The 15,144-nt window shown below is 36.3% G+C and overlaps 2 protein-coding genes across 17 annotated transcripts in view; both read right to left on the bottom strand.

The window, feature by feature from the left end:
- Positions 1-315: 315 nt before the first annotated feature.
- On the bottom strand, positions 316-14,223 carry LOC120493934 (uncharacterized). Of its 3 annotated transcripts, XM_089118507.1 has the most exons (20): positions 13,826-14,222; positions 12,525-12,642; positions 9,684-11,910; positions 8,171-8,332; positions 7,766-8,093; positions 7,557-7,651; positions 7,314-7,339; positions 7,073-7,101; positions 6,811-6,958; positions 5,889-6,048; positions 5,461-5,593; positions 5,302-5,336; positions 3,408-3,486; positions 3,263-3,297; positions 2,924-2,969; positions 2,751-2,831; positions 2,602-2,621; positions 2,471-2,495; positions 2,145-2,249; positions 316-1,150 (listed from the first exon to the last, which is right to left on the bottom strand). In XM_089118507.1, exons 2-20 carry the CDS (start codon positions 12,534-12,536, stop codon positions 1,126-1,128), a joined length of 3,771 nt encoding a protein of 1,256 aa, XP_088974633.1. In that variant the 5' UTR covers positions 12,537-12,642; positions 13,826-14,222; the 3' UTR covers positions 316-1,125. The 3 variants fall into 3 exon arrangements, with proteins under 3 accessions (XP_088974633.1, XP_088974634.1, XP_088974632.1); XM_089118508.1 differs by lacking the exon at positions 12,525-12,642 and having other exon boundaries at positions 7,766-8,090; positions 13,826-14,223; XM_089118506.1 differs by lacking the exon at positions 12,525-12,642.
- Positions 14,224-14,457: 234 nt separating this feature from the next.
- Positions 14,458-15,144, bottom strand: part of dab1a (DAB adaptor protein 1a) — a 454,080-nt gene continuing 453,393 nt past the window's right edge. For all 14 annotated transcript variants that reach the window (XM_089118509.1, XM_039691914.2, XM_089118515.1 and 11 more), the window contains one exon: positions 14,458-15,144. This exon is cut by the window's right edge and continues 1,636 nt beyond it. The gene's annotated coding sequence lies outside the window, so the exon portion shown is untranslated.

Raw genomic sequence — 15,144 nt, 5'->3', positions numbered from 1 at the left:
TAAATTAAAATAATTTTGTAATCACAACATTTTTTCTTTTGTCAAATCAACTTAGATCATTTATGTAGTTCAGATAACATAATATTTTGAGTTTCTGGTGATTCAATTATTTAATCACTATTTTTTAACCTTTTAACTAACTAATTTTACATTTCAATGAACTTAAAATTTTAAGGCAACCAAGTTACTTATTTTTTTTTAAGTTAAACCAACAATATTTTTTACAGTGATATTTCAATTTATTTTTAAATATGTTTTTACGTATGCATTTTTTAATAAAAGAAATGCTTTTTTCAAAAACATTAAAATCATACAGACTTTTATTTATTTATTTAATCCATATTTAAGCAGCTATACTGGACAAATCGGGACATTTTTGGGAACAGTTTTGAAACAACAAAGGCAGAAGATTTTATGCAACTGAGGCATTTGTTTGCAGAAAACTTACATGCAGTAGAATAACTAAATAAACAGCACTCAAACACGCGTCAGCATATTTCCCCTAATAAATAGCCCTGAAGACTGGGGGCAATTAAACGCAAAGTACTGCTTGTAAAATATAAAATGAATAATGTAATACTAATTAATAATACAAATACAAAAGTATGGCTATATAAACTTTTAAGTTGCAATCCTAACTGAAATAAGTAAATTATATTGCAAAAATGATGCTGACTTTTTACTGCATTTAAAGGTTTACATGGAAGTGTGGTTACTGTTAAAACCAAACCCAAATGCCAAGCTGTTTCAACATGCAAAACTTATAAACTTTTTAGACAACCTCTAGACACAGACTAGTGTCTTTTCCACACAAAAGTGAACTAACACTTAGACGCAAGGGTCTAAATAATCTGAAGAGCTTCTCACCGCACCACGCATGGGCTTTTTTTCCCCCCACAGATTGCACATAATATACATGAATATAGAAGAACTTGCCTGCAGCCACTTACAGACAGATGCACAATCACAAACATTATTCTACCCACTTGACAGACACATCTCTTCTTGAGCTTGTGTGGGTGACATTTACTGTGGTCTCATCAAATCATGCCCCACAGGAGGGTTATGAACTCAGAGTGAAGATCCAGCAGTCCATCTTTCCCTCTTGCAGACGGAGATTTTCTGCTATTTTGAGACGAGTTTGATTGGCCTAGAATAGACAAACATATTCCCTAAAATGTCAGTAAACATCAATGTAGTATAAAAAATGAGTCAGAAATGACCAGGGTGAAGTTTTTAAAGCCTGCACTGAATGGTAAAAGTCAAGCAGGAATAAAAGGTTGCTTGTTTTTTCAGTAAAGATTCATTCAATTGATCAAAATTGTAAACATTAAGTTAAACCAACAAAAAAAAATATTGTTGGTTTAACTTAAAAGAAATAAGTTAGCTGGTTGCCTTAACATTTTTAGTTAATACAACTGTGGAGATTGATTTAATAAATAGAAACTCAAAATGGTATGCTACTGAACCACATTATATCTAAGTTGATTTGACAAAAGATAAAATCATAAAAAATATTTTTGCAGTCATAATGATAAATAAAAGTTTCTATTTCAAATAAGTGCTGTTATTTGAATTTTCTATTCATCAAATAATCCTAAATGTTGGTATTTTTACAAACATATTAAGCAGCACAACTATTGATAATAATAAGAAATGTGTTTTGAGCAACAAATCATCATATTAGACTGATTTCTGAAGGATCATGTGACACTGAAGACTGGAGTAATGATTGCATCACAGGAATAAATGACATGACATTATAAAAGATATTAATATAGAAAACAGTTATTTTAAATTATATTAATATTTCATTATTACTTTATATATCAGACTGTCAGATACCTCTTCATTGCAAAAAAAATGCTGCTTCAAATTTTTAAGTACAATCTACTTGGATGTTTAAGTCGTTTCAACTTACTGTAAGTTACATTGATATGACTTAAAAAAAATGAGTTGAATCTTATATAACTTATAAAAAAAGTAAAAAAAAACAACACTTATTTTGATGAGTTAAAGCAATGTAAGACACTAGTTCATAAGACACTAACATAACTTCATAACTAACCCTGTATATTGCAACAACATGTTTTGCTATTGGGGCATGTTGTCACAAAATGTCAACATGTGTACAATGTACGTACTTGCTGTAAATGGGCGCGGAGTCTCCAGCTATGATGTCGGCGTACAGGTCCGGAGGAGGAAGAAAATGCAGTTCTGAAACTTCTAGATTTTCTTCCTGTTGATTTCTAAAGGAAATATACAACAACAACATTAGTTTGCATTATCAGGTCATCAGGTGCTGCGCAGGCTGAAGAAATGAGACTAGCTTTCTGAGAAAAAAAAACAAACAAAACATCTCAAACATCCATGTAAAACCAGTCTGACTGCATATTCCAGCTGAGAGACATCCCATACATCCTGTCTGTGTTACGTTTGAGAGCTTGCACATATTTGTGAAAATACTTACAAGCTGACAGGATCCTCTTCGTGCGCTAAACAGATCAAACCAGAAGTGGAGGAGCAGAAGAAGAAGAAAAAAAAGTGAGCGTGGGAAGATGTAATTGTGTATGAATTAACGTTCAGAGTGGCAAAACATACCTGCTTCAGGCTCTGGCATTCTTAAACGACCAAACAAGGAAAAAGGAAGTAGATAAAACATGATCACTTGCTATCCAGTAATCTTATCATTTACTATCAATTTCACTGAATTTGAAAGTAAATTGACAATAAGTAAAGTGATGGCCTACATTGGGTTGCTGTCTTGCGGGAGAAGTTGAGAGGGTGTCATAAAGAATGTGGATAGTCTTTGAAGGGCTTCTTGTTTTGGTCTACAACACACAATGAACGAATGATCATTCTTTTCTTTCAGGTCAAAGGCTGTACAGCATGTGTCATTTTTAGTGAATAGAATTGAACTTACTGGACGTTCATGTAAGCTGAATCAGTTTGAGTTGGCCGGACAGGACCTGACCGACAGGGACAGAATAAATACAAAAATGATTACGAGAAATGGTTTTGCGGTCATTATTTCGACTGCGTAATGGTTTTTGGTAATGATTTTAACATTTTGTGTCATAATTATGATTCTCTGTCTGATTTTATTTTTATTTTTATTTTTCTGCTGAGATGGCGGAAATTGGTTTCCATGAATGTATACGAACAAGTAAATGACGTTCTGTAGCTATAATGACAGTTTCCCCAGAGTGGTTAGGTTTTCCTGTGAACATTTTTCCATCATGTCTAATCATCAATGACTCACCTTGAGCTGGTGTGGCCAGCGACTGATTCAGCCCTCTGAAAGATTGAACATACAACTCATGTAGACAATGCAATAGCTTAACAATCAAGTTTTGTCACTGAGAACAAATAAAAGTGCACATGCAAACACACAAGTTAATACTTACATGTGTGAGGTTTCATTGGGAGAGCCAAACACAGGGTCATCATCATCATCAACTGTCCACTCCTCACTGTCTTCTGAGACTGAGGAAATACAATGAAAAAATAAAATAATAAATGCTTATAGCTGTAAACGGTCACCGTGATTTTGCCAAGACAGTCCTGGATCAACATACAGTATTTTGTTGATCCTGGGTCGACATTCCTGTCCCAAAATGTGGTCCTTACCCAATCCCTACCCCTGAACCTAACCCTACCCATAACTTTTCCCTAAAATCTGAGGGTAATGAAAGGTGAATAACACTGATGTGATGTGGTGCGTTCTATTATTTATCCGAATCGGAAGACAGACGTTGCCTAGCAACACGCTCCCTTTCCTCGGATTTCTCCTCTTGGACGTCGGACAACCGTGAGGACACCGAGCAAGAATTCCGTTTTGGAGTTTTCATTTTTTTTTTTTTTTGAACCGCTTTGGTATTTTAAAGGGATACTCCACTTATTTTGGAAATAGGCTCATTTTACAACTTCAAATTTTTCAAATCCATTCAGCTGATTTTCTGATATTTAGAAGAATATCAGTAACAAGACAGTTTCTGGTCCCATTGACTTCCATAGTAGGAAAAAATATATACTATGGAAGTCAATGAGACCAGAAACTGTCTGGATACTGATATTCTTCTAAATATCAGAAAATCGGCTGAATGGATTCGAAAACGGTAAAACCCAACTGTTGAACTCTGGGGGAGTGGTAAAATGAGCCTATTTCCAAAAAAAAGTGGAGTATCCCTTTAAATGACTATTATAATCACTCGTATGACTGCGTCCCCTGTAAGTATAGGATTGGTTGTTGTGCGAGCAATTACTAACGTTGCTAGCGTTGCTAACAGAAGAACATAAAGTGAACATTTTTTCAAGTTCAAGTGGCTGCGTTTTGATAAGGTGTAGTCATAATATTTTTATTTTTTTTTTAAATGTAAGTGCATGGTTCTCGGCCAGTGCTACCATTATAACAGCTTTCCGCGTGGCGTCCAATTTTTCGGACACGCAAAACATAATAGAACGCTTGAAGTGTGGACGTGACATCATATCCGAGATCCGAGTCGGTTCGTTGGCTATAATAGAACGCACCATAAGTAATTCACCCTGGTTCTAAGCCTAAACTTGGCATACACTGTAAACTTGTCCCTCTAATCTGATTGGTTGATTGGAAAGTTGATCCAGGAACATGTGGTACTTGCTGAAATCACGTTCACCAGCTGTAAACATACTATTTAAATTCCTGTCAAGAGTGGGATTTGCACTCTGTATTATAACCACCCAAAACAGCAAAACCCAAAGACATTACCTTTACGAAAATTGTGTTGGTACTATGGTTCTCTGTATAAGATGATATTATGATACCATAGTCTTCTAATTTTTACCATTTATGATTTTAAGAAGGTAATCCACAATACTTCAATAATATAATGGTCTTAAAGTCAACATAGTGCCCAAAAAGTGTTATCAGAGGTGTAAAGTATTTGAGTATAATTATTCCACATGTACCAGATGTGGGCCGGATCTGCGCCAACACTATGTTGCTCTCTGCGACTCAAGTTGCAGTGGAATTGGTGACTTGTATCTACATTTTCTTTAAGGTATCTCTACTTTTACTTAAGTATGGTTTCTTAAGTACTCTGGGACAATCAAAGTGAAGAAAATATTTGATGCATAACGTGTGGGTGTTATTTTTTGTTTGTTTTTAGACCAAGTCAATTTCAAAGTGGGTGGGGCTACTTTATATGATGCAGTAGAAAGCTATCAATAAAATATCCTGATACTTACTGTGATCAAACACACAAAGCATAATAGGAAATAAAACATTTAATACTATAAAAATGATTAAAAGAAGGTGCTTACAGCTTTCCTGGTTCATGTCATATTGCTCTGAGGTCCTAAAAAAACACAGATAAAAATAAAGAAAATCTAATTTGTAAACTGCAGATCAAGATCAGCACTCAATACAGCATAGCATTACTACTGTATATTGCAGTAGCCTATATTTGTTTCGATGGCTACCTGCTGTTTGTACTGATGTCCTCTGTGTTTTTGTGTGCATTGCCGTTGGATCTGTTAGATGCTGTTGTCATCTTCCCCAGCTCCATAATTCCATTGATGTTCATATCCATACTCTCCACCGGGACATAACCGTCTGAAAAAAACAACACACAGCACATTACAATCTGCATTCCAGCAGAAGCATCTGAAAAATGAGATAAGCTCTTACATACACAGTCTAACAGATTAGTCAAAGCTCAAGGACTCGTTCAAGTCTTTGCTTAGTGACAGATCTATTTAGGCATTTAGTCCTTATCAGGGTAAATTCATAACAATGCTTATTTTCTGCACGCCATTTAACTGTAATGCTGATTTAGTGTCTTGCTAACTATGTGTGTGCCAAGATATGCATATAATGGCATTCAATTAATTCGTTGTGTTTCACTCACATGTGTTGTTGCTGTCCTTAGCCAGCCATTTCCCTTTAGGGCAGTTGTTGGTACGAATGATGCTCACGGTGTCTCCAACCTTCACCGGAAGGTCGTTTTTACGGCCCTTACAGTCCTCAATCACTTTAACATGATACATGGCCTCTTCCTGGCCTGTGATCTGCATTAAACATCAATACACACAGACAGTCACATGAGCATGTGCAAATCACTTGCTGAACTTGCCATGTGCATTAGAAAAAGACTCTTGCTCTTAGCGAGGGATTTAAATGTAAGGCTCATTTCTCTTTTGATTAAAACGATCTGGTTTTAGTGATGGTAAATGCACCTGAGGAGGGGAATGTGAATTGTAATAAGCAATGGATTGTGAGAGTTGCAATAATCAGCATAAAACTAGACAGCAACATAATGATGTACTGTACCAGATGTGGGCCAGATCTGGGCCGGTGTTCTGACAATTCATGCTACCCATCGAGATTTGCTACTTACCGGTTATGCGCATGTGCAGACTCACAGATTTTTATTTTATTTATTTTTTTTTACAAAAGGTACATTTTCCTGTTATAATATATAATTTCCCTTTAAAAAATGCGTACTACCATATGAATATTTGTACGGCCAGCCAGCTGAAAAAGAATAACTGAAATTTTCAGTTACTATGAGGAAAGGTGTACTTTGACAAGTCAAAGATGAATATTTTATGATAATTTTTACTTTTCACACCGTTTTAAAAGTAAAAATAGTCGTCTACAGTATACAGTAGCTACTCATAACTTAGAATTGTATTATAATTGTATTTCATACGACTTTAATCGGCATTCTGTGATCAATTCGCGCTACGGTAGCATTTTTCGACAAGGCAGCAAAAAACGACAGAACACCGGCACTATGTTGCTGTCTCTGATACAAGAGAAAAATATACCTTAAATTTTTTTCTCATTTCATTTTCCTTCTTTTCCCTTTCTTTCTGCTCCTTCTTTTCTCTTTCCTTCTCTTTCTCTTTTTCCTTTTCTCGCTGTTTCTCTTTCTTCTTTAGTTCTTTTTCATTTGCCGCTTTTCCCGAGTCCTTCCTGCGGATTGAAGTTTTTCATCATTACAATCAGATTATTTCGGCAATGTAGATGCAGATTAAATTGATATCAGGAGTTTTAAAACAAAGAAATATATGTAATGTTGCTACAAACCTGGAGAACAACCGTTTAGGTGGAGCCTCCTTGGATGATTAATTGAAGACAACAACGTGTTTGAACAGATCAACAGAACATGCAATTAGAAGATACAAAACATGTCATATGGTAATGCCACTAAAGAGTAGGATTATTAGTATTGTGAACAAAAGGTCCTGACATTAATATTCAGACATTCAACACTCATTCTAAAACTATTTTTAACAATAATGGTAAAAAAAAAAAAAAAAAAACGTACCACAGCCGCTGAATCATCATATGGATCTAAGTTGCAAACGATACAAAACATATTTTAGTCAGCAGAATTCTTTGTTGATAAAAAGATAATCTAAAATAAACTGTTTCTATGGAGGTCAGAAGGCTATCAGAGATGAGATGAAAACATGAATCACTACACTGCACCTTTTTCTTCTGTTTTACTCGAAAACAATACAAGAAAACACACTTTACAACAGCATTAGTGAAGACTTATTCCACTTACTCTTTGGAGGTCCTTTCTGTTTCTTATTATTTATTGGTTTGACTTTTTTACCGCTTGCTTGATCTTCATTAACACTGTGACCTCTTTCAAGGGTCCTGGAGGAAAGTCAGAATAAAAATAAACTCAATTTTGACAATACATACACAAAAGCTTCTTTTTTTTTACTCTCTCTGTGGCCACACTAAATGATCATGAAGTTAATGGCTTACCCTGATGGAGATAAGGTAGGTGAGCTTCGCATTGAGTCCTGAGGCACAGCAGCTTGACTGTCTGGATTTGGAGAGCCAGAGTTCACAGACCCGTAATCCACATCCCCAATGTTTCTATCCCACGTGTTCAGAAGCGCATTTTCTTGAAGCTGATGTTTTGGGCTCAACTGTTTCAGGAATGCTTCCTCATGAACTGAAACTGGTCTTCTGGAACTAGAATCTGATGAAGGGATTGATGGAGGTCTAAAGGTAGAAACTGCTGGAGCAAAGGGTTCCTTAAAATCTTCATAAAACACATCCCCAGATGAGTTGTCATGTAGTGAATCTTCTGATGAAGAAAACAAATGTCAATGTACACATTTAGTGGACAAACACTTCTGAGAAACATATCTTAAGAAAGTTAACCTTGTGTTTCTAGAGGTTCAAATTGTGTTGTGGGAATCTGGAGGTCTCTGGCAGGAGACTGTGTTGGTTTCTCAAGTGGAGGGTCCACAATTGGTATGGCTGGCAGAGCCTTCCTAGGTGGAGGGGGAGGGGGGTGAACATTTTTGACCACTGTCACCATTCCTGCAGAAACAAGTGAATAGATTAGAATGGACAACCAATGGACCACCACCATTTTGAGGAAAAAAAAAACCCTGTAAAAAATCTATGAATCTTTTCGAGTCCTTTCGTTCACTTCGTTCATTGAATGAACGAAATGACTCGAAAAACATTTGTTCATTTTGACTTAAACTTTATTTATTTTTGAAATGACCGATCATTTCGCTAGGAGAAAATCCTGGAATGTTTTCATCACAAACCTTAATTTCTTTTCGACTGAAGAAAGAAAGACATGGACATCTTGGATGACATGGGGTGAGTAAATTACCAGCAAAAGGTTTTTTTTTTTTTTTTTTTTTTTTTTAAGTGAACTACTCCTTTAAGCAATTTATAACTTGTTTTTTTTTATGATTTACGCAAGATTAAACTAATGTTTAAGTCAGTTTATTGTAATTTAAGTTGAAATTACAAAAATCCAAGTAAAAAAAAAAACACATTTTGTAAAAAAAGAAAAAAGTAATCTAATGAACTTATGTTTGCAAAGTAAATGTATCTAGTTTATTGGATATATTTATTGTTAAGAAATTTAAGACATTTTTTTCCATGCAATTGCTGAATTCTAAAACAAACAAGAAAAAAGAAATACCAAAAATTATAACTCACAAAAAGAAGCATGAAGAAGAGAGAGCGAAAGTTATGTCTGGAAAGCGAATAAAAACGATGAGGTCGAAGAAGCCCAGACTATGGAATGAAAATGGAGGAACCATGATGCTAATACTTATAAAATCATAAGCCTGATCAAATACATTAGATGGTACAAAGTGTTTCTCGTTTCACAAATTTAGTAATAATACCCAATTATATGTCATTAAAAAGAAATTAAATGACATTTTATACAAAGCTGTAATGAAAACAATTATTTTCTTTTGAAGGATGTCTCTATGAGCAATATGGTCTAATAACAACAATTACTTACGATGATATATGTAAGCATGATTAGTATTTAGTTTAACTAAAAACTAAAATGTCTTACTCTTACGTGTATATATGTCATTGAGACAAAATATTTTTTTGTCATTCTGATTATGAAAAATATGTTACCCAACACAAGCCACAAAATGACTTACATATCCTGCATACCAACCCTCCCTGACGTATGGAATCCACATAACACAATCAAAAGGCATTTAAACACTGCTAAAAGGTTTCTACATTTATGAAAAGTTTATCAAAAATGGATTTGTGTTGATTTGCTTATTGATACAAGACTGCCCTACAATAAGAATAACCTTCTAGGATGGATGAAATTGATCTTAGACAACAAAATTCTGGGCAAGCTCACACAGTGTCCACCCTGCACAAAACAGATACTTACTGTGATCAAGGCCATTATCCTTGGCACTTTCAGCCGGGTTGGTTTTAGTTGGCACCCGAGTATTATCTACATAATCAACTGGGGGGAGTTCAGGTATATCAAACCCTTCTGGTACAGGTGGGGCTTTCTCAGGCAATGGCTCTACAGTTGTGGCAAACTGTGGTGATGCTTTTTCAGGTGTAGCTAGTTTAGGTTGAGTCACCTCAGTTGTGATAGTCTCAGGCAGAGGTGTGATAGTCTCAGGCAGAGGTATCTCGGGAGTAGCTGTCTCAATTGGGGTTGTGCTCTTTCTCTTAGCCCTTTCCAGAAAGCTAAATATTCGGCTATCGTTTGGTGTCCGTTTAACTGAGGCCATCTCCTCCGCTCTCGCCAAGGCTGAAAGCGTCTTGGATGAGGACTGGTCATCCTCAGTGCACTCTTTGTTAATAGCTGTATTGTTACTAAGAGCTTTTGCGTTCTCAAGAACCACATCGACAGGTGCAGCTGGAGAATGAACATATGGAGGAGGGCTTGAGACTATAAGTCTTGAGTCTGGACCAGGTGTATACTCTATGGGCATCACCAAGGGCTCTGTGGATATCACTGTAGGGGTGGATGGGCCAGGGGAGGCTAACCTGGAGACAACTGGACTCTTGGGAGCTGGTTCGATAAATGTACGGATCGATGGAGTGGGAATAGCTTGCTCAGTAAGGTCTCCATCAGGAAAATCACCAAAAAGAACAGGGGGAGGAATATCCGTGAACTCCGGAGGTGGACTTCCTTCAGGGGGAGGAAAAACTTCTGATAAACTGAGCATATTTATGTTTGGTTTAAGAGGTTCAGGGTGAGGAGGAGTTGAAATAGTGGTATCTGGCTTAGAACTGTTTGATTTAGGAACAGTTTGAGAGGGAATAATTGGTGTTGGAATTGTTGGTTCTGGAATCTTTGGGTCAGGGCTGGCAGAGGTCGGAATACCGGGAGCTGGAATGCTTGGGGCAGGAATGTTGGGGATAGGTGGTGTTCCAGCTGAACTCTGAGAAGGGACAACAGGTACACTTTCCAAAGGAGGACTGGCTGTTACAGATGAGCCAGCAGGAACCGAGTTACCTGGAGCAGGGGTACGACTAGCTGGAGTTGGGATTTCCACTGCATCATTTTCATCTTCGCTAGTTTTTTGAGTTGTAAATACAAAATTATCGGGCACGGACACTTTGACTGGTGAAATGGAAACAGGTGTATATGGGCTGGATTCAGGCTCTAGGGAATCAGCTTTTATTGTAGCCACTGGCAGAACGAGTGGAAGATTACTGTCCTTCAGAGACTTTTTGGCAATGTCGACCTTCTTAGCAGTGTCTACATTCTCATTCTCATCGTTGCTAGTTTTTTGAGGGGTAAATACAAAATTCTTAGGTGTGGACACTTTGACTGGTGAAATGGAATCTGGTGTAGCAAGGCTGGATTCAAGCTCTGGGGCATCAGCTTTTATTGCAGGCACTGGCAGAACGAGTGGAAGATTCCTGTCCTTCAGAGACTTTTTGACAATGTTGACCTCCTGAGCAGTGTCTGGCTTTGCATTGTCATCTTTGCTAGTTTTTTGAGCGGTAATTTCAAAATGATTGGGTGTGAACACTTGTACAGGTGTAAGTGGGCTGGAATCAGGCTCTGGGGTTTCTGATTTTTTTGGAGCCACAGGTAGAACTAGTGGGAGTTTTCTATCCTTCAAAGATTTTCTGTTTACCTCCTTCACAGGGTCGGTCTTCTCACATTCATTTTTACTAGTTTTTTGAGGGGTAAATATAAACTTTTTGGGTGTTGTCACTTTGAATGGTGAAACGGACACAGGTGTAAGTGGACTGGATATGGACTCCGGGGTTTCGGCATTTTTGGGACCTACTGGCAGAACCAGTGGAAGATTCCTGTCTTTCATAGTCTGCTTAAAAGTGTTAACCTCCTTCTGGTTATTATTTGGATGTTCAGCATTTTTAATGGACTGGTTCTCTCTAGTCTTCAATCCCCAGGGTGGAGAGAGCTGGCGACTGAGTTTTTTGTCATCTTTGAAGACTACTCGTGGTGCATGCAACGTCCCTTTTTGCACGGCACTATTGATAGATGAGATCAAAGAATTGCTGGCTTTTGGCAGCGGAGGGATGGTTTTGGGTTTCTCTGGGAGAGCAGGTTTAGTCTGGATCTTCAGACCATTTTCACCCTGGAACCTTTCCTTCAGGGTTTTAAAGTCCATTGATTCATCCTGATGTGTGAAATGTAGCAAATGTTAAAAATATCAAAGTAAACCTTGCATTTCACTATGACAAGCATATGCATATGATAGGTTTGTATTGTCAGCAATATTTAAGAGCTTAAAAATAAACTGCTTTGTTGCACAACACAACAGCATCCACTTTGTGTGGGAAGGTAATTTGATGACGCTATCATTGCCCAAACAAATTCCATAAATTCACATTATCAATGTCAAAATCTACAATAACATTTGGTATAAATCTGTAATCTGAGCAGAAAATCTAGGCTATCGAGTTCTATTGAGAAACTTCTGGTTATTTCCATCAAAAGTATGGCTGGTGTCAAATAAATTTAATAAATCAATAACCTGAGTACTCACAAAAGAGACAGCAATACCATGGTACTTAACGATTTCTATATTTATGATATTTACGTGAAAGAATAGCATTGTACTACCAACATTAGATGTCATTGGTACTTTTTGTGAGCAAAATTTGATTTTCTTAACAAATTAACATGAATTAATTTGTGTTTTAACAATCTATGTAAAAAAACTAAAAAACAAACAAAACAATGCATAGATCACAAAAGTTGCTATTATTAAAACTTGTCACGGTTTCTCACCTGTTCCATCATCGTGACTCAAAGTGTTCCAACAGTTCCTCAAAAAGAGATAATTCTATCTCCTCAACCCCTCATAATTAATGATCCATTGAGTTACTCCTTTATGATTCAAAATGTCCTGTAAATTCAGCATGTAAGAACAAAATGGTGTTGTGTCGCAGTTGTCAAGAGGATAAATAGCACATAGAGTGAGAGCTCGCCCATTAACCCTCAGACTGGAATGAGGTTGGATGAGCATGTTCATGTGCTAATGACGAGATAAAGGAATGTCTCGTCAAACAAGTCACTTCACTGAACGCCAGCAAAGGACTGTTTTCATTCTCAAAGAATGTGGTCTGTCAAGAACCACAGAAATCCAAGAAGGCACAGCTTCTATTGTCAAACAACCTAAATCAAACTCTCGTTGCCAGGTCGGCTAGAAGAAGCATAAAAGTATTGGTCAATATTGTGATTACTTTCATAGAGGACGTGCTTTACCCTCAGGAGAACAGTCTTAAAGAATCTAATCAAAGTCAGTTATTTTGCTTTAAATTCAATTTTAAAACAGATGTTGCTTAACTTTACATCTGAAAATCTGAAATTCAACAATAAAGGAGACTAAGTTGTTTCTTCCTGGGGTCGCTTTATGTTTGAAAGGCAATTTATATATCTTACACTGTAATGTTGGTTTAACTTAAAAAAAATTAAGTAACCTGATTGCCTTAAAATTAGTTCATTGAAATGTAAAAATTGAGTTAATGCAATGGATATCGATTTAATCATCAGGAACTCAAAATATTTCGTTATCTGAAATACATCAATTTTTTAAGTTGATTTGACGAAAGAAAAAATGTTGTGATTACAAATCATGAAAAAATGTTTTAACAGTGTAGTTTTGACTAAAAAAAGATGATAGGAAAAACTATAGTGTTAATTCACTCGCTGGCCCTATAGTGGGATATATTGTCAGTGAGGAATTAACACTTATATGAGATAAATATTGGGAAAGGAAATGCTGTATAAAGCAAAAATAAAATAAAAAAAAATGATTGAATGATTATCAAACACTCATTTTGGCCAATACAATTTAGAATGAAAGCACTTTTGGCTAAAAGACACATCTAGCACGTAATTCTTACACAAAAAGTCAAAGCAATGTGCAAACGAGTGCAGGAATTTACATAAGAAGAAAGGAAACTAGCTCTTACTCTGCTAAATCACCCTCGATACCTGAGAAGGAATCTTAATTGCAATGAGTCAATGTCATTTTATCTGTGACGTACAAATTGGTTAGTGGTATTTCTTACATGATGTCAACTTACACTCACGGATGACATAAAGAAGGTTGATTATATGATCAGAAGAACACCAAACTGCTCCTGAAACAAGTTCCTGTGAAAAAGAAAACAAACTAAGCAGGCCTAATGTATTATTTTTCCCCATACGCAAGTTGAGAGTGAATTTGGTGTTCAATGGAATGCCTAAATGTGCTCATTTATCTCGTTCAGTTCTTCAATTCACATTCTGCATCTAATTTAGATTGAGCGGCTAGATCATTTAACACCAGAAACAACATTTCAGTTATGGTAAAATGTTCTCTTTTCACTTCCAAATCTAGTATGAGTTTAAGTTGAAGAGACAAGTGGTAATTTAATAGTTTGTTTGTAACTAAGGCTGGCTGTTTCACTGGTAGATACAACTGTGCTACTGAACTTTATCCTGACACCTAGTGGTGTGGATGCAGCACCGCACAAAAGCAAGTTAATGTTGATTTTATAGAAATATCCTCGTCATGCTCATGATTCATCTTCCTCATAACCTAAAGTGTCCAATAATGGGGGTTACCAAGAGAGTAATATTCAGCTGGTCATTTTTGATGAACCATGAGACACTTATGTGGAATAAAACAGCCTTTTCCTTCTGTTTTGTTGTTGCTAAGGCAGAGAGGCAGAGAAACGTTTTGGGATGTGTTTATTGGTAACAGTATTACATGGTGGGTTACGTAAATCAAGAGAAAAGAAAAAAAAAATGCTCTAAAAATCCACTGTAGAATGTCATTATCATCAAGATAAAAAATAACGTGTCCTTTTACATTACCAAACCATTAGCTGAGGTAAAGGCAAAATAGAAATGTACCGAAATTGAAAGGACTCCCCGTTCACCTTGATTTTCACCTTTGTCTTCTTAATGCTCAAAATTTAGATCCCGAAGGTCCAAAAACTGCTTTTATTTTAAATTAAAATGGGACTCTGGCCATAAAATAGGAGGAAGTTATTGTCAAAGTAATGGAATGCTCTGAGCTTTTCAGATGCAATGAAAACAGATGCCATTCATGGTGATTTTCTCTGATTGGAGGCTGGATCGCAGACAGATATTCTGGTGTGATTTAATGTGATCAGACGGCCCTAAAGTCAACATGAAACAGCCTTCGCAACCCATTTTAGTCTTAATGTGACCTATATTTCTGAGTAAATCAGGATATTCAACAAATAGGAGACCGGAATTCACATTAGGAATTGACTGAATTGTAAAAAGTGGGCATTACATATATCAGATTGGAGCCAATATATATATATATATATATATATATATATAAAGTAGTTTACCATCAATAAATGAATGTCAGGATATCTGCTGTTCG

This window comes from Pimephales promelas, chromosome 13, assembly GCF_988280905.1.
Source record: "Pimephales promelas chromosome 13, fPimPro1.hap1.1, whole genome shotgun sequence".
Taxonomy (NCBI): domain Eukaryota; kingdom Metazoa; phylum Chordata; class Actinopteri; order Cypriniformes; family Leuciscidae; genus Pimephales; species Pimephales promelas.
This window is presented reverse-complemented; position numbering and strand designations above follow the sequence as displayed.